The sequence below is a fragment of the Trematomus bernacchii genome, unplaced genomic scaffold (genome assembly GCF_902827165.1).
Source record: "Trematomus bernacchii unplaced genomic scaffold, fTreBer1.1, whole genome shotgun sequence".
NCBI lineage: Eukaryota > Metazoa > Chordata > Actinopteri > Perciformes > Nototheniidae > Trematomus > Trematomus bernacchii.
In genome coordinates this window covers 1,535,612-1,562,898 of record NW_022987513.1, presented here as the reverse complement: position 1 = coordinate 1,562,898, position 27,287 = coordinate 1,535,612, and the positions used below count along the sequence as shown (strand labels likewise).

Sequence of the window (27,287 nt, the reverse complement as noted above, 5' to 3'; positions counted from 1 at the left end):
CTGAAAATAAACGGTAGAACTGTGTATTAATTGACACCAATGAAGTCAGGTGGGTAACACCAGCATTCCATTATATTAACATGATTCAAAGCTAGCAATGTGATGGGATTAAATGTCTTTATGATTAGTATACAGATGTGTCAAGTGTCTAAGGTGCACAACTGCATGGGGTAAGCTTACGTTTATGTGACAAATCATGGAGTTCACATTTGCAATTATTTCTTGTTTCCTTTTCCCTTTTAAAAAAAAGTATATTGCTTCAAAAAACTTGTTTTTCTTTTTTGATATTGTGAAACATATCATTCACCACTTCTCGGGGTTTGTCTAGCTAGACAGAGCATTACATTATCAGTCAAAGATACATACAGAAAGATGCTGTGAATCCGAGAGATTAAACGATCAACGATGGGACGTGACAGTGACTTATACTTGGGACCACTTGTTGAAGTCTGTCTGTCTGTCTGGGCCGACCTGCTATCTACCAGCAGGTGGCACAATGCAAGCACTGATGTATTGCCTGGGTGAAGGGGAGGGGCTGAGAGATTAGTCTGTCACAGTAAAAATAGTCAGTCCAAGGACCCGGTGTGTTCCGCTCTGTGACTGAGGATCAGCAAACCTAGCTGCACATGCTCTCCATCCATCCCTCACACCCACCGCCTCCCACGCATCTCGTCAGTGAATAATGTTAAAACATAAAGGGGCTCCTCATTTGCTCTTTCCAGAAGTGCTGGAGCCCCCTGCCCCTCCCTCCATTTTGTCGGCGATTTCTGACGTGTCTAACTTCTCAGAGCCGTCCCCTTTCTCTGACCTCTCCTTCTCAGACCTCTCCTCCCCCTCGGCCAGCTCCGACCTCTCTGACCTGGCGTCGGCATCCCCCTCCGACTTCTCCTTCCTCTCCGAGTGGTCGGGTTCCATGGACGAGGTTCCCGGCTTGTCCCACTTGCCCAGTTCCTCGTATTCAGATATACAGATGGTGATGCTTGAAGTCCAAGCCTTCATGTCCTCCTTTAGAGAGCAGCAAATGACACACATTTCTATTATGTAATCATTCTCACTTCTGGTTATCATTTTATGTTTTGGGATTCACAAAGTGTCATCAATACAGATCAACGTTTTTATACATCATCGGGTTGAGTACCTTGCCCAAGGACACTGACCTTCGATTGGTGGACAACCACTCTACCTAATAACCCACAGCCACCGCCATGTGGTGTGCGATCGCAGGTTTGAATTGGTAGGGAAAGAACGGAGCTGGTTGTAGCTTTAGAGAATGCTATGACCCAAGGCCGGATTAGTGACCAATATTTTACATTTTCATTCAATCTGGCCTGTCAATCGCACACCTATTTGTCAAAAGCAGGGACGCAGCTACATAGTTCAACCAAAGTATAGGTCTAGCCTTTTGCCCTTTCAGTCAACAATTACAAGACAAGGATACAATGGATGGACTCAAGACAGTGTATGGCTCAAGAAGACCTAGGTAATACGCCACGCGTAGTAATAAAGTTGAGCGCATAGTGAGTCCTACACATAGACGGTTTAGAAAATATATTAATTTCACCCTATAGAAAAGCCGAGTTATTTATTGCGGCGGAGAGTGAGTTTCATTTAAAACAATGTATGATGAGTGAGGTTTTTTTTCTCTTGTCACTGAGGGCCCTCTCTTGCTCAAGGGCCCCCTGGGCACGTGTCCAGTGTGCCCATATGGTTAATCCGGCCTTGCTAGTTCCTAACCACATTGAGGACAACAGGTTCCATATACGGGTTATCAAGAGAAATGTTCCCTGATATTTGAGAGTAAATGACAGCATGCTGCAAATTCTGCTCATATTTTGAGACATTTTTGTATTCCTATAGAGAATTACAAAAAGAAAGGAAATTAAAAATAGACAAACTAAAGCAATGTCTGATATTTATTTGCATAAGGTAAAGATCACAGTGTGAGTAGACTGAACATCATGTTTTTGGTTGAGTTTTTTTTCCAGTATTTTGGTGCAATGGAAGTATGTCAATTAATTCTCCTTCAATTGGTTTGTTCTAAATCCAATTCTACATGCAGGTTTTTGTTGGGTAATAACCCTTCAACAGATAAGACGGGCGATCATTTATATTTTGTTATTGTCAGCAAATCTGTCTGTTTATAACACTTCCTAAAAGTGTCAGACTCTTTCTGAGGGTCGGCAGCCAAAAAGAATAAAAAGATCCCCAGCCACACAAGGGGAGATGGAGAGGAAAAGGTTTTCTGGCATGTAGGACACCTTTGCCAGCACAGCATCACGTTATATTAAACCCAGCATGGCTAAAGCAGGCAGTTGTGTCTGCCTCTGTCAGATGCTAACTTGTAAATGCTAACTAGACTATGCTAGCAAATATGCACAGCTATCTTTATTTTCTTTACTCATCCATCTAGGACACGGTCAAGATATTAGACTTTTATACATTTGTGTCATAGCAAATGGACCTTTTGTATGTCTAATCAGCGCTCCGGTTGTTTCTGCTTCTTTCCTGGGGGACACGTTAAAGGGTATGTTTGGGGTGAAACAAACTTTATTTCGAAATGAGAAGAAAGAAACAAGAATTCTGTTGGCGCCCCCGAAACGCAAAGACAGTACCTCACATTGGCTTCCTTTATCAGACCTGGAGGTTCCTGAGGTTGTTATTTATTAACCTGTTTCATTTTGTGTTTTAATAAAATGTCACCCAGCAACACATTTAACTGTGACACAGTATTTTATTTGTATGTAGATTTGTATGCACCTCTGCCAATATATACTTTTCTGTTAAAAAGGCCAATAAACAAATTAGGAATAATAAATAAGCTACAGTGTGTGTGTTCATGGTGATAAAGGAGCATGACACAGAGTGCAACAGTGTGGCTCACTGACAAAGGAGCTCTATGGCACCAATCATTAAGATTCATCTGGCTTTGGATACATACATCATTCTTGTTATTTTAATACATACATGGTTTTAGTCAAGATCGCCAGACTCACTCTAACTTTACTGAACACATGTAAACAACCTTTATGTTAGGTATATTCCTTAATGTGTAGTTATCTCCTGTTGGCTCCTTATGGCTCTCTTATGTGGAAAATATAAGGTCTATATTAAGAGACAAAACTGCATGATGTCCTTTTGTCTGCCCCTTTTAAACATGACTCAAATACAATGTTCTTACCCTCATCTTTTGCATGGAATGCAAAGTTGTTACCATCAGCCATTCTGCAGGAAAAATGAACAGGGATTATCAGTTTCTCATTCACTGTAATAATTGTTTTAATGTTGAATAATAAAAATAGTAATAATATTGTAAAGTTGTAAATATTCTGTGCTTTGATTTTAAAATGTGAAATGTAATATCATGATTTGTGTCACAATAACTTACTGAAGAATGAAGACATTTTTCTTCTTCTTGTATCCCATAGAAGGATCAAAGGTGCAGTTAGCCAGCTCCACAGGAGGCTCCTCGTTGTATGTCGTAGTCAGGTGCCTAGCATCCTTGTAGAAAAGCAGCTGTCCCTCTTTCAACACACAGTACACGTTCAGCCAGGATTTGCTGTGAAATGAAGATGACACATTTAACAGATATTAATAGATTACGATTGAATACATGTTCAGACATGATTTGGGCCAGTGGAAAGATTGACAAACAGAGTAACACAATGTACAGGTTATTACAGAAGTACACTTTCCTTCACATTTTCGAAACACAATGATAGTGGAAGCAAAATGATCATTGAAATTCCCAGGCCTTTTTAAAAACAAAAAGTTGTCAAGACGCCAGACAAAGCAGGCTTCTTTTTTATAGCAGACGACTGATAATTTGTCGGTTTGAATGTCCGCTGTTGTTGGCAGATTAGCATAAACTACTTCCAACCGAGCTGGTCTCCAGCTAACCTTTTAAGGTTTCCACCTGACTCATTTAAAATGATCATCTTGTAAAAGGGGTCTTAATACAATTAAACAATCCCACCAGTTAATGATCCATGTAGAAGATATCAAGATGTTGCAGTGTAGTTTTAATTGAATAAAAAACAGTGTATGTCTTAGTTGTGACCAGCTTTTCTTTAACATAGCATTACTCCACAAATGACTCTAGATAGTTCATAATGTCCTCCATTGCCTGGAAGTAAAGCTCGGTGACTGTAAGCTAGTAAGCTGGACATGCTAACATTCAAATCACATGTTTATGCAGATACATTTCTTATCTTCCTTACACTTGGGTAGACAGATCTCCAGGCTCCATGAAATGTCTACGTCTGATTGGTCTTGACATTGGTTATACCTGTTTGGGCTTCTCTGCTGAGCTTCAAGGTCAGATGATGTGGCCTTTTTGCGGTAGAGGAAGCCTTCGTTTTGGGCAGTGTGTGAAGGCGGCTGAGGTGTGGTTGGGGCCCCAGTAGCTGGAGCTGAGCGAGAACGCCGTGTCTCCTCAGGCTCTTTGGGACGAGGCCTCCTCCTCGGTTTGGGGCGGTCTCGGGCCCGAGGACGTCCATCAAAACGAGTCACCGGTTGCTGAGAGGCTGCTTGCAGGGCGATAAGAATCTCCTCGTGACTGAGGAATGAAAAAGAAGAGAATGTCATATCAAGAAAAAAAACAAAAAACGAGCAACAGTGTTTTGATGTACCGTGCAAGCTTACTCACAGATGCTGCCTCTCTCTCCTGGACTTGTTCAACAATCTCTGCCATGGTATTTCTCTTATCCCTGTAGTTACAACAGACATGTGTCACCCGAACACAATCATCATGTGACACTACAAATCTTTAGGGTCATGCCACACAGTGTTGACTATGCAAATGTGTTAAGATCATCTGACTTTAACTGTCACCACACTGACAAAACGGAAACGTTGACTTTAATTAAAGTCAGTGGTGCAGTTTTTTCAGTGTAGCATGGCTCATTTACATACCCTGAGCGTTTGTCAGAACCGTCCTTAACAGAGCCCTCCAGGTCACTCGAGTCCTGCCTCTGGAGCCTCTGCTTGCCGTTGCCCTCCTGCTCGCTGGACGACTGCCTCTCCAGGCGCCTCCGGTAGCGCTCCTGACGCACAATCAGCGGCAGCTCGTTCAGCCTAGCCTGGATCTCTTGTTCGCTGGAGGTCTGTCTACCCAACTTGTACTCCCTCTCTCGCCTCAGGTGGTCCATCTGAGGATCCGAGCGGCTGCCACGGGGATCCCTCTGGAGGCGGCCGTGGAGGAGCTCCAGCCCCGACTCTGGCCCCACCATGTCGGCCATTGGGATGTCCCCAAACTGTTCCCGCTGCACCCTGCTGGCCTCTAGGAGGGGGTTTACAGCCTTGTGGATGTGGTTGATCCTGGGCTGCATGAAGTCAGCTTTCAGATGCTGCCATGCATATGCCATTTTAGGGTCCATGATGCCACCACTTTGCGCCAGGTAACTAGAACTGCCCAGACTTCCACTGCTGTAATTATTTTGTGCCAGAAAGCCTGAGCTACCCAATCCCCCACTGCTCTGGTAATTCTGCGCTAAGTATCCAGAACTCACCATATTAGGCTGTTGTGCTAAATACCCAGAACTCCCCATGTTAGGCTGTTGTGCCAAATACCCAGTGCTCCCCAAATTAGGCGGTTGTGCCAAATACCCAGAACTACCCATATTAGGCTGCTGCGCCAAATATCCCGTACTTCCTAAATTAGGCTGTTGTGCCAAATATCCCGTACTTCCTAAATTAGGCTGTTGTGCCAAATATCCTGTACTCCCTAGATTAGGCTGATGTCCCAAGTATCCAGAACTTCCCATATTTGGTGATTGAGCCAAATATCCAGAACTGCCCATATTCTGTTGAGGCAGATAGCCAGGGCTTCCCATACCCCCACTGCTTGGCTGCTGAGCTATGTTACCTGAATTTCCCAACCTCCCGCTGCCTAGATGGTTTGGCGTACCACCGACACACCCAGTAGTCAGTCCGTAGTATCCAGAGCTTTCCGCATTGCCAGCAGTTGGTAGATGGTTTATCCCAAGGTAAGTATCTGCTCCAGGATTCTGGGAAGTCAGTGCTGTGAAAGCGGATTCACTTCCACCTCCCGGCACCTGGTGGTTCATTCCAAGGTATGAGGAGCTTGCCAACTTCCCACTGCCCTGCTGTTCCAGTCCATGGTAGCCTGATCCATTTATAACTGGCTTGTAACTAGCTAGGGTTGAGGACAATCTCTGTGTCGCAGGGGAGGCTCCCAGATCCAGACTGGTCTGTAAGGGTTTGGGTTCTACATGAACCTGTACCGTCTGCCTCAAGAAAGATGAGGTAGCACTGATTGAGGGAACACTGGGAGTCAGACATGATATTGGGAACATCCTTCGGCTGGAGAGCGGGGTTGCCTTTTTCTCCTCCTCTTTTTTCTTCTCAGCCTAAAGAGAGAGTTAACTAAATAACTAATAGCTCTCCATAAACCCAATTCAAACTCAGACATCAAAGGTTGATGGTCCAACAAAATGGGGGTACAAAAAGTTATCAGGAATGATTTGCTCAATTAAGAACAGTGTTATATTAGCTACTTAGCAATGTAGCATGATAAGCAGATGGGGTGCAGAGAACACAGTAAACCACATGCAGTCAACGCCCTGAGACAGATTTAAGCCCATAACGATGCATGCGCCCCATGCCTGCTAAAGCAAACATAAGATCCCAAGGTCACATTTTTTTCCCTGTAGCAGCATTAAATAGTGACTCCACCAAACTGATTAAACATTTATCTACAGTCAAGCTTACTGCGGAAAGCTGGCGGAGAGAGCTGAAGCGTTCTTTCCAGGTGACAGCAGCCTTGCGGAAGGCCTCGTGGCGAAGGATGAGTTGCTCAACCTCGTCTGTTTGGGTCCGGGCTCCTCCTCCCTCTGGCTCCTTGGAGGTGATCAGCGGCTCCTTGGCCTTCAGCCAGGCTTCTGCCTTCACCGTCTCCTGGGCGAACTGGAAATGTTCCTGCCCTGGAGTTGACAGCAGATCAACTGCATGGTTACCACAACACCACCGCACACTACAGTAGAAATCGTTTGCGCCATCATAGCAGATGTTTATATTACTATTACAGTCATGTAATGTTTGCAAGAACAATATTCTTCATACATTTTTCATGGAAAAAAGGACACGTTTATAGTTAGAACCATATAATATAAGTGGTTTGTTAAGAGCTGCTTCCGCTCTGATGTACTTGTAGTGAGTTACTCACTGCGCAGTAACTTCTCCTGGTGTTTGTCCCATTTTTCAATAAGATCCCTCTGCTTAGCCAGAAGACTGTCCAGCTTCTCTTGTATCTGTGGTGACAGACAGATTGCAGTCATTACCTCAGCAACATATTCCTGCATCCTAATCAAGTCATTTTATGGGTTTAATGTGTTCTTTTGTGTTGTGCTGTTTGTCAGCCTGACCTCCTCTGATGCAGGGTTGCCTGCAGCTATGAGGATCTTGCCCAGATCTGCACACTGCTGTATGGTCTTGCTGCGGCCGTCTACTTTGGCTTTCAGCTCCTGATGTTGTCTCATCATCACCTCGAGAGCCGTCAGATCTCTGAGGACGGATAGAACAGATAAATAAGGATAAATGAAGAACAAATAACTATCATGGGGTGTGTAGTCCACCAAAGAAACTCTTGGTTGTGTGAAATTCTGTCGACTCTTCAACCAATCCACTTATTGATGGGAGCTGGGGAGAATAATCATTTATAGAATACTCTCAGTGATGGTAAGCAAAACCAAGCCACCTGTTCCAAAGAAATAGGCATTACACAAAATGGGTCAATACAATACAAATGTACAGTTGTTAAAGAAGCCTACTACTATAACAGCAGGGCATGAATATATTTAACATTCTAACAAAATCCCAAAGCATATTCCAGTTCAAATTGTAAGCCTTCTGGCTTCAGAGTGTTTTTATGTTATATGTGTTTTTTTTTTAATCAAATTCAATCAATATCAAGGAATCCTGAAAAACCTACAGAGTGTAAAATGTGAACTGTAAGCGGTATACCAGTAGACATACTGTAGTACAGTACTTGTGGTAAAATGATGAATGAGGCTGAATAATAATGACTTTGTCGACCCTGCCTTTTCTCTAGAGCCAGCAGCAGAACCAGCTCTCACCATCCTCTCACAACATTATGAAATGCTCCCATGCACACAACAGGATCAATCCTTCTGGTATAGGTGGCCATAGATGTAGCCAACAACGCTCTTTGACAATAAGTATCTACATTTTACCATCACATTTCATAACAATGATAATACCAGCCTCCATATGTTTTTGAGCATTTCTCCTTTATCTCTGATATTGGAGAGACATGGACAGGAAGTCTGGGTCGAGATAACTGTGGATGACATGCAATACAGGCTGGATTTCCAACCTGAGACGGTTCGCTTACATGATATGTATTAGATCCATGTTACAGTGATGTTATTGCCTTTGGCCAGACAATTGATGGACATAAATGTTGATCTTTAATTAACAAAGTTAATAGTTATTAAGCAAAAACAAACAGACATTAGCTTGTTCCAGCTTCACAAAGGCGAGTGAAGTTTATTGTAAAAAGAACAACTTTGTGTTTTAGACTGAAATAACTAAACAGAGAAATAATCTGAAAAAAGATGTCTTTAACATGGGTTGGTTAAGGGATTGTAAAAGCAAATGGATAGAATATAATCATAGATATATTTGGACCTCAGTGAGACGTCAAAGGCCTGGTCTTATTCAAAGCAAAGAGTGCTGAAAATGTAATAGCTCTATGGGTAATGTTCTACTCCTCAAGTGGGACTGTACCCCACTTTGGACACGAGTGGTTTCTGCAATTGAGTAGTGATTGGATCAGCTGTTTCTGCCTTCATAGACATGTTCTACCAGCTGGACTTACAAAGGCCAGCATTTTGGTGAGCTCTCACAGGCTCTCCTTTTGCATCCAGTTTCAGAGTAAGGAACTGGAAAATGGAAGCACACCTTGAAACAACTTGTTGTGGATTTGGAGTCAACTGGAAACTAACTGAAATGTGGGTAGCTTCCTTAAATGTTTTTATGATGGGGATCATTAGATAGTAATTTGTAGAAAACATTAATGTATGACAAGTGAGATGTGTAAAAGGTGATTTGTGGAATATTGTCTCAAGTAAGCTATGAAATGGCTAAAAACTGTGAAAAATCTTTATCACAATTTCCTAAAGCCGGGGGTTACGTCTTCAAATGTTGTCTTTGTCAAACTATCAAGCCAAACCCAAAGACATTCAGTTGGCAATCACATAACACACATTCTGAAGCAGAACATCTTCACAATGGAGAAACTGGAACAAAAGAATGTCAGTCATGTTTGCTTTGAAAATGAAATGATTAACCAATTAGCCTTTTTGTTGATCCAATAATCTATTATTCGCCAAACATGAAAGAAAATGTGACACAAATTTGAATTGGACCCCTTTAAAAGACAGGCACATGCAATCTTTATCAGTGGCACAGTGAGAATGTCAATGCATATGGTGATATACATAAACAGCTGCTAATATTTGGATTACACTATACAGCAGTAGTGATAACAGTGCAAAATGTATAGCCCTCAAACACATAATAATAATACCAGATGTCATCTGAAAATTAGGTCAAGGTGGCACAGCAGCCTAATTCGACACTGCACGGAAATGAATTCTCTCTATAGGGACTGCATACAACCACAGGGACCTCCAGCTAACTGAACCACAGAATGCAGCTCCTAAACCAGCACAACACACTGGATACAATGGGTTTAATGCACAGCTCAACACAGAAGAGTAAGCAGGTGTGCAGCAGGAGTCTTACCTGGGCTCATCCCATATAATCTGGCCCATGATGCCTTCCATCCACATGAGGTTTTCACGCACCACGGAGAAGAACTGCACCTTGTCTGTGACTGAGGTGACCTGCACACGGCTGGCCTCACAGGAGCTCAGCAGCTCCTTCCAGGCCTCCATCACTTCCTGCTCTTTGACCATGATGGCCTCCGCCTTTTCCCCAGCGTAGATGGTCCTCAGCTGGGCCGCGTTCTCCTGCAGCTGCCTCACCTGCAGAGAAAGGATGAAGAGGCGTCATTACAGGAGAAAACAGTCAGTGTAGAAGAGAGCTTGTAGAACTAAAATGATTTTATTAGTGTGTCTGATATTTTGTATTACTAGAGATGCTATCTCATCTACTTTTATAATGCTTCTACCTATTTCTATTTAATCTTTTTTACCAGGGATGTGCACTTATTTGATTTGATTTGTATGTATTATGTCTTTATTGTACAAGGACCATGCACAACAACATACATTTCAAAAAGAGAAGAGATAATTTATGCCAGATTTGAGCTAATAGCTCATTTCCATCTGCAGTCCCTGGGCAGGTACACACATAACAATAAACAAACACTTAAAACATTAATAAAAAATCAAACTACGATGAAACAAATGTTGGCAAGACTGGTTGCTCACGATCCATTTGTTTTGCACCATGGGACATAGAGTGAAAGTCTGTGCACATTTGAAGTTCAGCTGAATGATATTGAATACCAATCAAACTTTTGAAAACAGAAGGAGATTTTGTTGTATTTGGACAGTATATTGCAATGATGTTGATTTAATGATTTATTATTAAAAAGTTATAAGGAATCTCAATGTGTTTCAGCACTCTCTTACTTGCCTTGGACCAGCAGGTTATATCAGATGATGTGATTGAATCATGAGGTACAAACATGTTTTTGATGCTTCTACAGTATTGCTAAACAATTCCTAATATGTCTCAATTTGAAGATTTGATATATCAGTTGTCGACTTGTGTTTTTGATATGGCTTTTGAAAGTTAAGTTGGTATCTCAATCACTCCTAAACATTTCCCCATGTTAACGTTTTTGATCATTTGTCCATTATCCTTAAACTGTGAATATCGTATTATTAGTCTAATTGAACGTGTGTATGCTTGACTCTATATTTAATATGTAAGCCTACTTTTTGTCTGATTGCTGTAACAGTGTAAAAGTGGGGAAATGAAGGTTACAGGAACAGAGGATTTCTGGTCTGCCATCATCCCTTTGCTCATGAGCAGGAGTACACTGTGTGACGTATGGTGTCAGAACTCATCACTTGCCTGTGCAACCAGCAGTTGAAGGGCATGCTCAAAGGAGTGCATGAGCCTCTGCAGGGTGGCTGGATTGGTGATGTTGGCTTGGCACGCCCTCACCTCTGGCAGCTGCTTCATCTTCCCTGCGATCTGAGCCAAGACCTACAACACAGGACAGTGTCATTATCACGAGCGCTTTAAAAATAGAAGCTGCATGTCACGGCCAGACTGTCTACCTCTGAAATGAAGAACACGGTACTCCTGATATTTGTTTTGACGGTACCTCTTTGCAGTCGGTGAAGAACTTGTGCAGCTGGTGCGAGGCGAGCAGCATTTGCCTGCGGGTCTCCATCAGCTCCAGCAGGTCGGCCCACGACTCGTTCAGCCCGTCCTTCCACTCGGCGATGGTGGCCGCGTCCGAGTGGCCGCAGTCGATCATCTCGTTCACCATTTTGTTGACATGCTCCATGCGCTGCTGCCCGATGCTGTTGGTTTCTGTGGCAAACTTGGTGAATCTCTCCTGAAGCACCTGGAACACACATAGAGCACAAACACTACAAACACACTGATACAATGCATTAACTGAGGAAAGAAAACCTCGGTTTGATATAATTGTATAGTCATTTCAATACATGATTCATTTTTCTAAAGACTAAATGATTAATGGATACAGAAATTAGTCTGTAAATTAATCAATTAGGAGAGAGTTTCAGACCCAGTTTATTCAAAACAGAAACATGATTGGAGGTGTGTGATCAAAATCATGAATACAAAAATATTTTCTACGTGTCTAACACTATACATTTTAGTGATAGTCTTTTTATTTTATTTTTATTGAACAGAATTGTATATTGTTTTTATTCATTCTGTGACGCCCTCTCGCAACAAAAGATATATTTCTGGTATAACTGGAGCAGCAGTCCTTTAACATATATTTTTTGAATGTTGTTTTTTTATATATAAAAATATATATAAAAGAATATTTTTATTTTATAACTAAATCAAATAATTTTAAGATATTTCTGTTCTTCATGTGTATTTTGTGTATTTTAAAATAAGGGAAACAAAATCTGGTCCGGTCTAAATAAACCTGATTTCTGCGTAAATGTTTAAGCTAAGTTGTCTGTTTTATTATCTGATTACAGTTCATTGTATTCTTAATACTTAGCTATATTAGCTGGTTCATTTAGCCTTACACTGCCGAAAAAATATATATCGTTCACCATTAATTATCGTTCTTTTTGTACACAAGCTTTTTAATAGCTGGTGAACAGGAACAGTGAGTTCTGACATGTTAAGAATATTTGTACTGTTTACTATAACTGCTTTTACACTTGGTATTTAATTAAGTGTGAAAGGGTTAGGGTTATGATTAGGGTCAGATGTGAGACATGTCAAATAGTTCTTGGTGTTCTCATAAATGAATCTTATCCTTAATGTAATGTCTCCTGTGTTTGTTGTGGTGTAGTTGCTGGACTGACCGTGACGTCCTCCAGGTCGTGGCCCAGCTCGGTGGAACTGGCCACGGTCTCTCGCTCAGTGATCCACTTCTCCAGCTCCTCCACGTCCTTGTTGAGCTGATAGAGCCAGTACTGCTGCTCCAGCTTGTTCTTCCTGTGCTCCACCATGTCCTTCAGAGACACGTACAGCCGGTCTATGTGCGACTGCTGCTTGGTGAGCTGCTCACTGAAGGACATTGAGAGAAAACAGAATGTTACAGCTACCAACATGAGACGCTTTGACCATTTTACCCTAATGTTACCCAACCTATACAGTAGATATAACATGCAAATATTAAACTTTCCTCTTTTCCTGGGCTATAAGTGCTGCTTGGTGAGTGCACGTGAGACCCTGGGTCAGGCCACACCTTTCTGGGTGTCCCATTTCCATAAGAAGCTGGCATTGCTGGGTGAGCATGCCTACTGTCTCTGCATAATTTTCCACCGTTTGCTCCAGAGCCAGGTGGCCCTTCAGCAGCTGCAGGGTGCTCGCCTCGTCCTGAAAAATATCAAAAGGGTATCAGGATACAGGATTCACTTTCACATTTATGCCAACATGCACCTGTTTGACTGACGGGGCGGTCCGTACCGTTCCTTTTTCTTCATTGACCAGTTGGAGCTTCTGACCTGACAGCCAGGTCTCCACTATAGCCGCGTCGCTGTAGTACTGCTGAGACAGCAGCATGGCGTCCAGCATCACACACCTCCTCTCGGCCTCCAGCTGCAAAACCTCCCAAAGCTGGCGCACATGCCCCGCCCCTTCACGCACACATTCCACCTCAGGGGTCCTCAGCGAAGCGATGATCCCCGCCCGGTCCAGAACCTCCTCCACACGAGCCCGCCGCCCTGTCAGCTCCCTCTGAAGGGTCTGAAGGACCAATCACAGGTAAGTTCCCCGACTGAGAGGTCATATCAGCAGACCGTAACCATCATGTTTGACACTCACCTGGTTCTTCTTTACATGCTGCTGTACACTCTGGAGGTTATTCCCATAATCCTTACAGGAGGCCACGGGAAGCCTCTCCTGGATCCACAGCTATCAAGTAAACACAGTCAGGACATTACATTATTTAAGAAAGCTCTGGAGAAAACACTGATGCATTGCATGATGCAATTAAAAAAGAAATTGAGTTATTTAAATATTCTACTTTAATATAATATACTAACACAGGCGGAATTCTAAAACAGAACTAAAAACAGATTATAATATACACTGTTCAAATTGCACTTGTTCCAGCCCAAAACAGCCCACATTTCTCTCACTAAACAAAATAAGAACAAAAAAACGTAAGTTAATTCGATTTCAAACTAAATAGCGATAATACTTTTTACTGTTTTGTTATTTGCTGGTCTTTGGAATACAGTTAATCAGTTAATGTGAATGTTGAGAAATGCCTGATACCATCTTGGCATGCTTACTATGCCTGCACCACATTGTTAAAGCCTTATAACATCTACACTAACCAGTAGCAGCTTATCGTAACCATACAACATACTGCTATATATAAATAGATATAATGAATACCAATCAGCAGAATTGAACTCAGCCTATTGGTACAGCCTTCCACAACAGTCTCAGTTCCTCATTTGGGAAAATTAATCGCCCACACCTGGTGTAAATGGAAGAGGAAATATATGAAAGGTAAGGATGGGGAACTCAGAAGTGTGCACTCACTATCTCATCCTCCAGGTCTTGGGCGACTTGATGCATCTCTTTGGAGGCCAGCAGGATGCGGCGTCTCTCCTTCAGCGGCTCGATGAGGCGGACGATGCGAGTCTCCACGACGCCTGACTGCTCGCCGGCCTCCCTGTCGCCTGCCATCAGGCCTCGCTGGGGCAGGCAGACACCCTGCACGCTGCCCAGCTCTCCCACATCCTTGTAATAGTCCCCTATCTGAGACTCCATAGCCTGCAGCGGAGGGGAGGGGAAGGTCATGTTACAGCCAGCAGAGGGATGGACAAACACAGCACATCAGCTGTTTTCCTATCAGAACATTTCAGGCTTATGTATGGACTGCCTCCCTTTAAGGAAAAAGGCATATGTTGCATTTTTTATTCCACTGAACCTCATGTTTCAGAACACGCCACAATAGCAGCCTGTGTAGACACATGTCAGAGCCATAGACTGTTTATATAAAGGTCAGAGCTGAGGAACATTACATAAACAACAGTGAGCTGAAGTATGCAGTCTGACTGTCAGAAGCATTGGTTACATTCAGGCAGGTTAGAGAATTCTCATGGGCAAAGGTACTCTAGAGATATTATATAATCTTCAATAATCTTCTAACTGAGTCACTAGTCAGAGGATGTAGACAAAGCAGCACAGGTTGTTATTTTGGTTTGTGTTTAACTGAAGCCCAGGGGTGGAATGTAACTTAGTACTTTAAATGAAATACTACACTTTAATGTGAAGCACTTTACTTCACCTTGGCGACCATGAATGTGAAACATATGATTCCATGTCCTATATCCATGTCACCACCGCTAAGCTAAAGGCGGCTGATGTTCATCGTAATCATGTTAGGTAGTCATATTTAGTGCCTTGTTAGCACCCGCCTTTTTTAAGACACTTAAATGAGAGAAAATCATTTCAGGGGTATTTACTGAAGTATTTGATGTTGTAAGCTTGTTTTAACCAGTCATTATTTCAGGCATCTTACCAAAAAGTGATTCCAAAATAGAAGGAAGGAAGCAAGGAACACGGATGTTCTAAAATGCTAACTCATTTCTGGGTATAGGACTCATCCCTGCACCACTCTATAATACAGCCATGGTGAGTGACTGTGTTATTGTTTGTTCATTGGGACTCTTTACATTCAAGCTGTCAGAAACGAGCGGGGCGTGGTCAGCCCTGGCATACGGACGTTAGCAGTAGTGATGGGAACTATGGCTCTTTGAAGGGAGCCGGATCTTATGGCTCCGTTCCTTTGCGACAGCCGTTCAAAAGAGCCGGTTTTTTTTTTAAGCGGGCGGGGGTTTATCTGCAAAATATACCTTTTATAATTCAATCAAATGTAGCCCTGTTTTGACTAATGATTTACATGTGTACACATATATCACTTAAATTATTCAATACATCCTTTGTACTGAAGTATTTTCACAAGTATTACATTTTTAATATAAATGATTTGCTGTGGCCAATTGTTTTCATTGTATTTACAGACCCTTGTAACTCTCTGATTGTAGAACCACGCAACACCTATTAAACTGACAACAAATCTTTGCTGAGCCTAAAAATAATCATAAATAACATAATGAAAATAAATATCTTGCAATGCTCAAAACAGCAGCATCCAACAGTCTCTAATCCTTGGATATTAAATGTCACTGCATGCATGCACGGAGCACCCGTAGCACGGAGATCATCATATCATTCTGTCTTGTATTACTTAACAAGACCGGCTCCCGTCGTTCACTTAAAAGAGCCGGCTCTTTGAGCGACGACACATCACTAGTTAGCAGTTAGCAATTAGCTTAAGTTTAGCCATGCACAGCACTGATGATCGCATCACGGGGAACTGTAAACTTTCTGTAGCTGCCATTGTGACAACACCAAAAATGCGATGGAAAATGGTAAAATGGTAAAAGCCTTGCAATGTTAAACCCCTGATACAGTGAGTCCTTCTCTCCTCTCAACTCCTGCAAGGCACTCATCAGGGGTGCTGAGGGTTTGTCCCGGGGAACAATTTCTATGGTGAATTACGGATGAGAAAGAGGGGTGTATAGCAGCTTGCTGGGGAGTGAAATAAAAGGCATTTGGCTCTTTTTATGGTTTACTTCGATCAACTGAACAGAGAAACCATCTCATCTGAGGACCAAATATTGAGCATCGAACCTTGAGTATTTATTTATCTTTTTTACTTTCAGAGAGTTTCATTCATGTTTTTCTCTTATTCCAATGAATTGCTTTTTTCTGAATAACATTACTCTAGTTATTTTGGCTTAGGATACACATTTTAAACGGATGATGGTTTCCACCATTTTAATCACTTGTGGCCACTTGTCAGAGACCCTGGAGAGCTTTGAGACTTGCCTGGAATTTCTGGAGCTGCTCATTGAAGGTGGGCAGATGGTGAGCCTGCTCCAGCTGGGGGGGCTGCTGCTCCAGGTGGGAGAGCTGGTTGTCCAGGTCCGAGTAGCTCTTCACCGCCGGCTCAGGCTTGTTGTTTTCAAAGAGCTGGCGAGCCTTGGCCTTGGTGGTGCTCTCCAGGTCGGACCAGCACTCTCTGATCTCCACCAGCTTCTGCTGGACCACCGAACGGAGCTCGGGCTTCTCCTGGATCAGTTCCTGACCCTCCTGGAGTTAGAAAATGAACTGATGTCAAAGCACTGATCAAAACACCAATCTAAGTCACTATGTATTTTCTATGTATCTGATTTAAAAATATACATGATATGTTGGACTGTCATTTCTTGGCTGAGTGGCTGTGCGCTCTCCCTCGACTCTAAAATGTCAGCTTCTGCTTCGAGCCACAGTTCCTATGGGCTAGATGATTGTTGCTTCACTTGGTACCAGAAATCAGTGAACTGCATCCATTTTCCACCATTTTAGAATTCTAGCAGAAAGGTCTCTAAATCAAAAAGTATTCATTTAAAGTAGGTGGGGTAGGTAAGTTTGAGAAACCGGCTCGAGATACACTTTTTGTTATATTCCATGGAATGCTCTTAACATCCCGATAGCAATGAATATCTTAAGTGCTTTGACAAAAAATCCATAAAAAAATGTCATCTGTGGAAGCCGTAGTACTGTAAAAAGTACGACCAATCATTTTAGCCGGTCCGGCTAAAATAACTGGATGGCCTACCTGCCTGTCAGCCTTCCATCTGTGCACACACTTATCTCGTGCCCTCATTGGTCATGTGCGCGTTCGTGTGTGTTGGAGGAGGGGCTCTGTAAGGAGGTGGCAGATTTTTTCCGGCTGTGTATTTTCAAATTCTAGCGATCTCGAGCTGGTTTCTCCAAAATTACCTACCCCACCTTTAAATTTTAAAAAAATTACATTTTTTAAATGAAAGCCCTATTGCAAATCTCCACACACACATGCCATTCTGATGAAATAATAATACATTTATTATAAATAAATAATAAAATAATAAATATAAAACAAGATCGTTTTATATTTATTATTTTATTGCATAAAGACAATGTTGAAATCACATTTACTCGTGCTGAAATTGAGTGGCTAAATTCAGTTTTGTCCCTAAAATAGCTCGTCAGAGAGGCAGGTGTATGGAGCAAAGTTTGGCTGACCTAAAAATCCGGTAATTCTAATAAACTGTCCTGTGCTCTTCTGCCCCTCCTCCCTCCCCTAAATCTAGGGCTAAATCATGACGTGATTTGTTGAGGAGATTCTGGGAGCTCAAGGCTTTGGGCACTTCCCTTTGTGTCAATGAAACTGCACTGAAAAAACTAAAACATTGACTTTAATTAAATGTATTTTGTCAACAGATTTCACATAACTGTATTAGGTTAGTTGAAAGCAATTATATTACGTTTTAATGCAAAATATTAGGTTCAACTAAATATTATTGGTTTCAACTAACCTAATATGTGAAATCTGTTGACATAAGACATTTAATTAAAGGCAACGTTTCAGGTTTTTTTAGTGTGTTCCCTTAAATCGATTATAGTCACACCTTCACGACTCTTTTCAGATTTGGTCTATTGGAAGATTATTTTAGACATTTTTCTTTCACACATGATAGTTAATGATGTAATCATTATTTCCTTGTATTGTCACAACAACCATGCACATGATGGATTGTATCCTTTACATTGTGCTTCCCTCCTTTATCTCTCACAGGGAGCTGGACCTATATCCTATGGCTCTCATAATGCAGTGCTGCATTCCTCCTCTTGGCACAGGCTCTCTGCTTAACTGCTGCTAGCGCTCACTCTCTCTCAGCCTCTCCTATCTTTCCTCAGCCTCGCTCTGCCTCTCATAATGCAGAGCCAGCAGAAAGCAGGTCTCTCTCTCTCTCCTCTCTTGGCTTTACTGACACACAGAGTGAGGTAGAGGGAGAACAAATCAGAGAGGGGGTGGAGAGAGGAGAGGGGAGAGGCAGCGTAAAGGAAGAAGCAAAAGGAGAAAGAATCAAAGGTTGGTGGAACAGGAGCGAGGCTGTGTGTGTGTGCTGGGCAGCCTGTGCGCGGTTGGATCCAAAGGGCATCTGTGAAGTGGATTTTCGAGGCGATCATGGCTGGCGATATTATAATGCCGAGCAAATATGATCATGCTATTATGGAAGCATCGTGTTGCCAAATTCTGCAGGCTTTCTTGTAATGCTGATGCAGCAGAGTGTAAGGTGGGTGGAATAAAGGGCTTGGTTTACACTACTGGCACAAACAACAATGAATTCACTCCCACTGAATGCATACAAGTAACACTATGCAACTTAGGCTTTTAACTGCAGACCATTCAAAGAGTCATAATGCTGCAAATAAGACAAAATGCAGCTTCAAACCAACCCACAATGCAACAGTAACACAGTGCATAGAGTGGTGCAGTGATGATGTATTTTTGTAGACCCGGAAGTTAGCATCGCAAGTGCTCCCTTAATCAAAACCAATATCCACTCTGGATTTCGGTATATTGCATCAAATAAAATATTTTGCAAACATACGTTTATGATACTTGTGTTTTGTTCAGCAGGATAATCTCCGCATATAAACATTACTTTGTCATTTTTGAAGCGCAAGTGCATTTGGCAGAAGAAAAAAGCTAACGGTAGGCTACAAACGAAATATACTACGACCACATGGCAGCGCATCAACAACGCTAAGCTAAGGTTGGACTTGTGTCGGTGTGAAGACGTTTTGTCGTTTATTTAGTCACTTTTTAGTAACCGCTGTATTTATGACACGTACAAGCTTTGGAAATTCACGAGTGGAACTTTCACTAATGTATTTTCTGCCAAGGGCTGTGAATGGCTTCAATGCTACGATACAGCGGAATATGATTTTTGACAAACTATAAATATCCCGTACATTTTCATAAAATGATCAAATAAAGTCAACATTTCACTGTGTTAACTGAGTTGTGTGCTGTTTCTTAAGCAGCTTTTTTAACATGACATGTTTGAATTCTGATAAATACAATCATTTGAATTGGGATTCATGTCGATACGAGTGGACAGGAGCACAAGCAACCATTTCCTTTCATTATTCCTATTTAATTCAATTTCCACCAACTGAAGGTATATTTCTTGTTGTTGCCCACATTTATAAATCTCATTATGTAGTTCATTTATAGTGCAGTGCAAATATATTTCAAGCTGTGAACAGCTTTACACATTGCTGTTTTATAACATGATCATGACATGACTGGCTTTACTGTATAACTGGCAGTGTTTCAAATCATCTGCCACTTTGAACATTTCATGTATTTATATCATTCTTTAATTATGACTTGTATTCCTTTTTTCCCCTAAAACAACTGCACCATCAGCCCAACATATTATTCTACAGCTCTTTTGCTTGTTTATGTCTGTCTGTGCAATATCTTTTTTACTCTCTGTTTTACCTGCCCAAAATATTAATCGCCATTGTGGATTAATAAAGTTGAATTGAAACAAATCGAATTGAATTAAAATGAAGAGCAAATAAAGATGACAAGGTTTCACATTTAACTTAAATGGTGATGTTTGTATGGAACAGAATGTCCTAATCTAAAGCAAGCACAGTTGTTTTTTTACCGTATTTAAAAATATTGATTACATTTGTACTTTTGTAAAAATGTTGACTTCATTGACCAGGTCGATAACAGTCTAATATAATAACCCATACACGACAGCCATACAGACACTAAAGAGCTGGTTGGAAGGTTTTAAAATGGAGTGTGGAACATTTGTCTCCCCCCTTTGGCAGAGAGAGAAATCACAATATGTGAAAACATCTTGTTTTACTATTTGATTGATTTTAAACAAACAATACTCCTTCATATTCATGAATTTCAGAAAATGGAACATTTATCACCATATTCACACGATAAATACATTTTGAAGTTTGTAAAGGTAGGATTACAACTTTTCCTCAGCCCCATCCGCCTCCTTCCCGACATCTCCCCGATGTAATGAATGTCAGGCCCATAGTAACACAGCAGGGGGTTTTACTCTCATTTTAAATAAAAACTAAGTCTTGGCTTTTGGAATATGAACTTATTGTGAGCAAATTCAGGTGATAAATACAGCTTTGAAGCTTTTAAATGGTATAATGACAAGTGGCAAATGGAACAACTCAATGACACAGTCATCACAATACGTGTGTGTGTGTGTGTGTGTGTGTGTGTGTGTGTGTGTGTGTGTGTGTGTGTGTGTGTTGTGTGTGTGTGTGTGTGTGTGTGTGTGTGTGTGTGTGTGTGTGTGTGTGTGTGTGTGTGTGTTCCTCAGCAAATACACACATACACCATCTTCCTATTTAATACAATGGATGGATCCCCCCATGGACAATAAGGTGCTGTTTTCACCAACAATTATCCCAAAATAGGGGACATTTTTGATTGTAAATTAGAAGGTGTGTTGTGGAACCCTTAAAATCACATGTGGATAGTCTGAGGCCCAGACTGCCTTTGATGTATTTACTTATCTAAAAACTAAAGATATCTGCTTATTGGATGATATTTCTTCTATTTTAATATTGTCTATTTTCCCTGCTGTTGCTTGGATTTTCATGTGCCAAATGGTACTGGTCTATAAAAGTTGACGTGCAATTATTTGTTTATGCCAATTCTGTTTAATTTAACACATTTTGATGAGCAAGGGTGTTGGTGTGCATGGGCATATTGGCATGCACAAGGACATGTAGCCTTCATGCACACTTGAGTGAACATTAGCCTGTGCTCAAAAGAGATAACCCGAAGTGCACAAGTTAGACTTAAATTGTATATTGATGACCATTCGTGGGTATGGGCGCCAACTTCGCTCTGTGGGCACATAAGCAAAGTCAACGTTTTCCTTCAATTTTTTCATTGATAGGCGTGCACGTGGGAATTGATGTGCATGTGTATGTGAGTGCCCCATACTAGTACTTCTTAAAGCCAAGATACCATCAAAGTGGGCTAACAGCATTTCTTAATCCTATATCACTTTGATTCCCAAACTGTTGTACATCACTGAGGGTAAGACACTTTAGCTAGGTGGTACACAAGACCCCACTGAAAGGCCTTACAATTGCCCTTTGACTGGTCCAAGTCCTAAACTAAAAACCAAAAAAAGGGGTCATATTATATAATACCTTAACGACTGAAGGTCTATACAGTATATGTGTTACTGAGTTCCCATCCATTATCATGACAACCTTTCCACCAATGGTATTTCGTTTTTAGTGTGTGCTAAGGACAAGAGGCAGTGCATTTGTGAGGTCATTTGGATCACTGATTCTGTAGAAAACTGCAACAAACCAGTCCATCTGCACTGAGCTGGGGTCTGTATCAACACAATTCCATTCAAATAAACAAGAACATAACAATATTGCTCTCATTACAAACCAAATGTACCGGTGAATTACGATTCACCGTATTCAAGGAGCATTGATCCCTCTTATTCTATGAAAATGCTACCCAATACACAGCCACTGAGAGGTCGAGTGGGTTAATTTACCCTCAAGGTATAATAGCTCAGGGAGATGCCTGTTTCCGGGCCCATAGCTTCCTGAAAATATGTCCCCCTGAACATTACAGGTAAAGGGGCCCTATTTTCAAATGTTCAGGTTTGTATGTAGTGTCTCTACTGGGACATGTCTCCATGCTTTCATGTTCAAAAAGCTCTTTATTTTTCTCATACTGCCTGTGCTGCAGCACCTCTTTTCACCCTCTGTCTGAAACCAGAGCCCAGTCTGCTCTGATTGGTTAGCCTGTATATTGTTAAATAATCCGTTAAACATATGAGCAATAAGATGAAACATGCTTGGCAGTAGGTTATGAGCTCACACTAGAACAGCATGAACACTTTGATAACAACACACTTAACACCATTTCACAGTGTGATATTATTATGTACTAGTGGCAAATAAATTACAGGAGAAATTAATTTATTCATTTTTATACCAATCAAATAATCGTTAGTTTGAAGAAAAACTCGATAACCCTGTAATCATATAGTCTAGTGCTTAAAATAGCCACAAACAGACAGGGTGGTAAAGTTACGAGAGTTTAAATCTCTTTCACAGAACACATTTTCACGTTTTGTGTTGGTAACATTAAATAGAGCATACTATGCTCATTTTCAGGTTCATGTGTGTATTGAGTACCTCTACTGTGACATTGTACACACGGCATCTATTGCACGTCTGTCCGTCCTGGGAGAGGGATCCCTCCTCTGTTGCTCTCCCCGAGGTTTCTCCCATTTTTTCCCTTTAAACTGTGGGTTTTTCTCCAGAAGTTTTTCCTTGTACGATGTGAGGGTCTAAGGACAGAGGGTGTCGTTTTTTCTCATACTGATATTCTGAACAAACTGTGCTGTTGTATTTGCTGTAAAATGTCTTTACTGTAGGGTATTTTTACTATTTGTACAGCACTTTGGCTCGACCAAAAATCGTTTATAAATGTGCTATATAAATAAAACTTGATTTGATTTGATTGTTGTTCTCACTGTAACATGTCAAAATGTCTTCAGTAAAATAACGTTTTCTGAGAGATGCATTTATAGTTTTTTTCTATTGTATTTTTGTATACAGTAGGTATTATTTGATCATGACATGTATTGACAACGAACATACATTGACAAATATGCCAAATATATTTATTAAGTGAAATAAAGTCATCATGTCTTGGTAAAATTCTACCTGCCAAAAACAAAGTAGAAGGTAAAGAGTAATGTATCATTTTAATGTTTTTGTTATTTTTCCTTGAGCCAGGGTTATTTCCCCTTTGACCCCACCTGATTGGGGCCTGGATGATCCCAATCATCGTTAAATGTATTAGGTACCAGCCCCTAGACATACATCAGAGTGATATAGTGCCAATATGTTAATATGCAAATAGTGTGTGTTCATTAGTCTGTCACTAAATGTGCTCCAGCTGGCTCATGTTTTTCTCTGTGTGCTGATCCCAGAGCCTAAGGCTTGGCACAAGGTCAGCTGTGAGTCCTCTCACTGTAACAGAGAAGCTCCCACAGATCCTCCACACACCAGGCGGCATGGACCTGTGTGCAAGGCTTCATGTGCTGAGTAAGTACTGAGAGAACAGAGGAGAGCGGCCGAGGCAGGAACCCTTCCAAAAGGACGCAGAGTTCTCTGATCGCGGCAGGACGCGGCGTCATCTTTTCTGTCTCTCAGGTAACGGCAGAGAGAGATAGGGGGAGATTGAGTGATGTTAGCAGGGCTATAGAGACATGAGGGTATATGTAACTGTCTGTACTGAGCTACATGCATTTTTGGAGCGAGAGAAAACTCCTGTGGAGCAGCCATCTTCTGCACTCAGTGTGAATCCTTTCAGTTCATTAATCTGGAGTTTGGCACGGTTATACACATTTGCTGATGATTCAGAAGTAGAACGGTATCCTGTTTCAGTCCGCTTTTATTTCAAGCTGAGATGTCATCCTAGTTAGAGGACCTCTACATGTCATGTGATCATTACTGTTGTGATAGACAGAACATTAACTGATTATTATTTCAAAAAATAGTCAAATGTATTTTACACGTATGGCAACTGGTAATGACTCATGGTTGTGGTGGCAATGTGGACGCCAACCATTCAATACAACTGTCAATGGTTCCATTCCGCTCCAGGAGCTTTGTTGCTTTTTGTACCCTTACCCAATTTATTTGTGTTCTTCTAAGACCCAAATCTATTCAGTTACAATGATAAAAAAAACAGAGAAAAGCAGATCACTGCATTTAAAAGCTAGAATTAGAGATTGGTTACATGTTTTGCTTGAAAATGGCGGAAGCCTAAACAATTCGGCGATAATCAAAACATTGCAGCTTACTCTTCTGTCAATTGAGTAATCAATAAATCCCTGAATCTTTTTTTTACATTGTAGAATCCGAAAGAAAAAAAAGTATGTAAAAGCTAAGACCTCATTTGGTTTGATTCCAACCTGGCAGTATTTTACAAACATGGCCGCACAGCTTCAGGGACTAAACCTAGGAACCAGGAAACCTTCTACCACGACAAACCTTGAAATACATTTCACACATGGACAACCCACATGGCTAATGAGGATTTCCTCATTAGGTCATGTGTTGGGCTATGGTTATAATTAGTTACACTGCTATCTAATGAATATTTAATAATAGGCCTAGTGTATATACTAAAAATGAATGTGTAAAAAATCTATACAGTCTAATGAATTTCTTAATGTATTCAATACAAAAATTAATAATTAAAACACTTGGAAATGTCAACAAAACCTCTCATGGTATTATTAGAGATGTAAATACATTTCAGCAAGGTCAAAGTCTGATAAATCTCACCCACACAGCCATCCCATCACTCAGCATTTTCTTCTAATTGTTTGTCCATGATCCTCTTGTCAGGTATTTTAGTCACAGTGATTGCCATAGTGGTAGAGCACTCCTTTACTTGTAGATGTTCAGTACAAGTAAGAACACATTGCTGACAGGACACACTTTACACAATCAATCTTTGTGATTGTGATTTTTTAAATAAAAAATAGCAGAATTATGAGAATAGAAAACAGGTGTGTCTTATGTCTTATGCTTGGAGGCTGAATGCAACAGAGCAGTCCTAGTTTAATCTAAATCCCATTTACCTCTGATATCTCATCAATCTGAATCAATCATTAAACAGCACACACCTTAGATCAGCAGTTTTGTATGAATAGTTTAGAAGCAAAGGTTTATAAGAATGTTACCATGTGCTGAACACAACAGCTAAATCACACATTATTACACAATGCATGTTTCTACGTTAAGTAACATTTGGGTTTTTGAAAATATGTGTAAAATTAAATTAAATGTTTTATTCTCTACATGACCTCCTCATCAGGAATTTCACACGTGACTGAAATATTAAACACATTTTTCTAAAGAATAGCAACAGTATATTTGTGGTTTAAATTGGCGAGATGCAACATGCCATTAGCAGAAATGGAGTCTCATTGACTAATTCATATCTCACCTCAGCTTCACTGAGGCAGAGGGCATGGAGAACATTCTGTGTGGATGGAATGGTGCTCTGTCTTGGAAGCAAAGCATGTTGGGAATCTGGGGCAATAAAATCCAACCTGAGAATGTTTTCATGATGTGAACTGCCTTTACGTATGTCCCTAACAGATACCATAGGGGAAAAGAAGAATCTGCAATCTCTGTATGTACAGTATGGCCTTTTCTGCTGCAACAATTTCAGTGTCCTCTATATGATTAACTGTAACCTCCATAACTGAGCAATGAAAATCATGTGGCCTAACGTCTGTGCAGAGAGAGCAAAGATCCACAGGGATCCTGCCACCTGTGAACCTGAACACACAGCCACTATAGCAATATAACCTTGAGAATGTAATTCAGGATGTCCCCGAGCAAAGTGATGAAATGAAAGCTGAGTGATGACATCTCTCCCACTTTTCCCTATTCTATATTACTGCCACCACACCCACTGTTACTCATGTCCCCCCCCCCCCCCACCGACTCACCTGCCTATCTGACCTCCCCGTCCCTCCATCCTTCCATCATGGTGCCCTGATCACCTCTACTCACCTGTTCTATCTTGGCGAGCCATTCCTTATTGCGGGCCAGTTCCGCCATAAAGGCCTGGTGCTTCAGCCACTTCCTGTGAAGCTTTTGAGCCTCATCCCGCGCCGTGTCTCGGGCCATAAGCATCTTCTCTTCCACCCGCTGTCCCAATCACTCAGCTAGGGGAGACAAAAATAGCCACCATCAGGAGTCCAACGCTCGAGCCAGCCCTTCTTCCCCCCCTTTCCCACAGGACGTCCTGCCTGCCTCCAGTACGCAAGAGCCCCCCGCTCTGCTCTGCAGGGGCCTGGCTACCTGTGCTATCACCACCCACCCCAACCCCCACCAGACACCCTTTTCTGTAGAGAAAAAAAAAATCAAGATAAGCACCTCAGCAGCAGTGGTAGCAATTGAAGCACTCAAGCCCTTCCTTTGGGTTGCCCCTGGGTCCTCATGCCCTACTGCTTCATGGGTCTTGCGGTCCTGATGCTGCAGTGCCTGCTAGCCAGTCTCAGAGAAGGCAAAAACAACCAGCGAAATAGAGGAAATGCGCCAATGACAACACTGGTACAGAATGACACACACCTCCAAGATTCTTCTCGGGTTGTGGGTTATCTTCTAGCTACAAATGACGATTACAATCCAGCTATCAGTGAAGGTGTAGATGTAGCATAGCCACAGAAGAATCTTTCAGCCGGGGCAAAACCTGACCATCCACCACTCGCCAGTCCCAGTCAATCTGTAGTCCGGGCTAATGATGCTGTAGACAGGAGGAGGAGGAAGAGTTGGAGTGGGAGGAGCAGGGTGAATGGGATGCAGAGGCAGTGCAGAGGAGGCCGGATAACATAAGCTATCCACTCGTGAAATGCATGGTTCCTTCCGCTGCAAAGATGTACGCGCAGGCGGCTGTGAGATAGCACACTATTTTCTCTCCTCAGTTCCCCTTCCTCGTGTCCCCGAACAGCTCAGCCGCGCTTGGTGCATGCTGCTGCAGTCCTTGCCTCTCAGCTACACTCCTGTGTGTGCGTGTGTGCTTGCGTGAGTGTGTGTGTGTGCAATCACAATCAGCACTGCAGTGCCGGAGCAGAGAGAGAGAG

General features: G+C 41.7%; 1 protein-coding gene across 3 annotated transcripts; it reads right to left on the bottom strand.

Moving 5' to 3' along the window:
- On the bottom strand, positions 1 to 27,287 carry sptbn4a (spectrin, beta, non-erythrocytic 4a). 3 transcript variants are annotated; one of them, XM_034152512.1, is made up of 19 exons: positions 26,215 to 26,351; positions 16,594 to 16,857; positions 14,236 to 14,469; positions 13,507 to 13,596; positions 13,150 to 13,428; positions 12,929 to 13,059; positions 12,543 to 12,747; positions 11,345 to 11,590; positions 11,089 to 11,223; positions 9,787 to 10,028; positions 7,383 to 7,521; positions 7,184 to 7,268; positions 6,730 to 6,941; positions 4,912 to 6,368; positions 4,607 to 4,706; positions 4,286 to 4,515; positions 3,386 to 3,556; positions 3,179 to 3,222; positions 1 to 1,004 (listed from the first exon to the last, which is right to left on the bottom strand). In XM_034152512.1, exons 1-19 carry the CDS (start codon positions 26,335 to 26,337, stop codon positions 706 to 708), a joined length of 4,686 nt encoding a protein of 1,561 aa, XP_034008403.1. In that variant the 5' UTR covers positions 26,338 to 26,351; the 3' UTR covers positions 1 to 705. The 3 variants fall into 3 exon arrangements, 1 of the variants encoding a protein (XP_034008403.1); XR_004557726.1 differs by lacking the exons at positions 1 to 1,004; positions 3,179 to 3,222 and having other exon boundaries at positions 3,446 to 3,556; positions 4,286 to 4,555; positions 4,646 to 4,706; positions 12,866 to 13,059; positions 26,215 to 27,287; XR_004557727.1 differs by lacking the exons at positions 1 to 1,004; positions 3,179 to 3,222 and having other exon boundaries at positions 3,446 to 3,556; positions 4,286 to 4,555; positions 4,646 to 4,706; positions 26,215 to 27,287.

Coding starts and splice junctions, on each gene's coding strand:
- sptbn4a (XM_034152512.1), bottom strand. CDS start 26,337: ATGCTTATGGCCCGAGACACGGCGCGGGATGAGGCTCAAAAGCTTCAC. Junction 11,591..12,542: donor ACGACCTGGAGGACGTCACG/GTCAGTCCAGCA, acceptor TGTGTGTTCCAG/GTGCTTCAGGAGAGATTCAC. Junction 6,369..6,729: donor CTCTCCGCCAGCTTTCCGCA/GTAAGCTTGACT, acceptor CTCTCTCTTTAG/GCTGAGAAGAAAAAAGAGGA.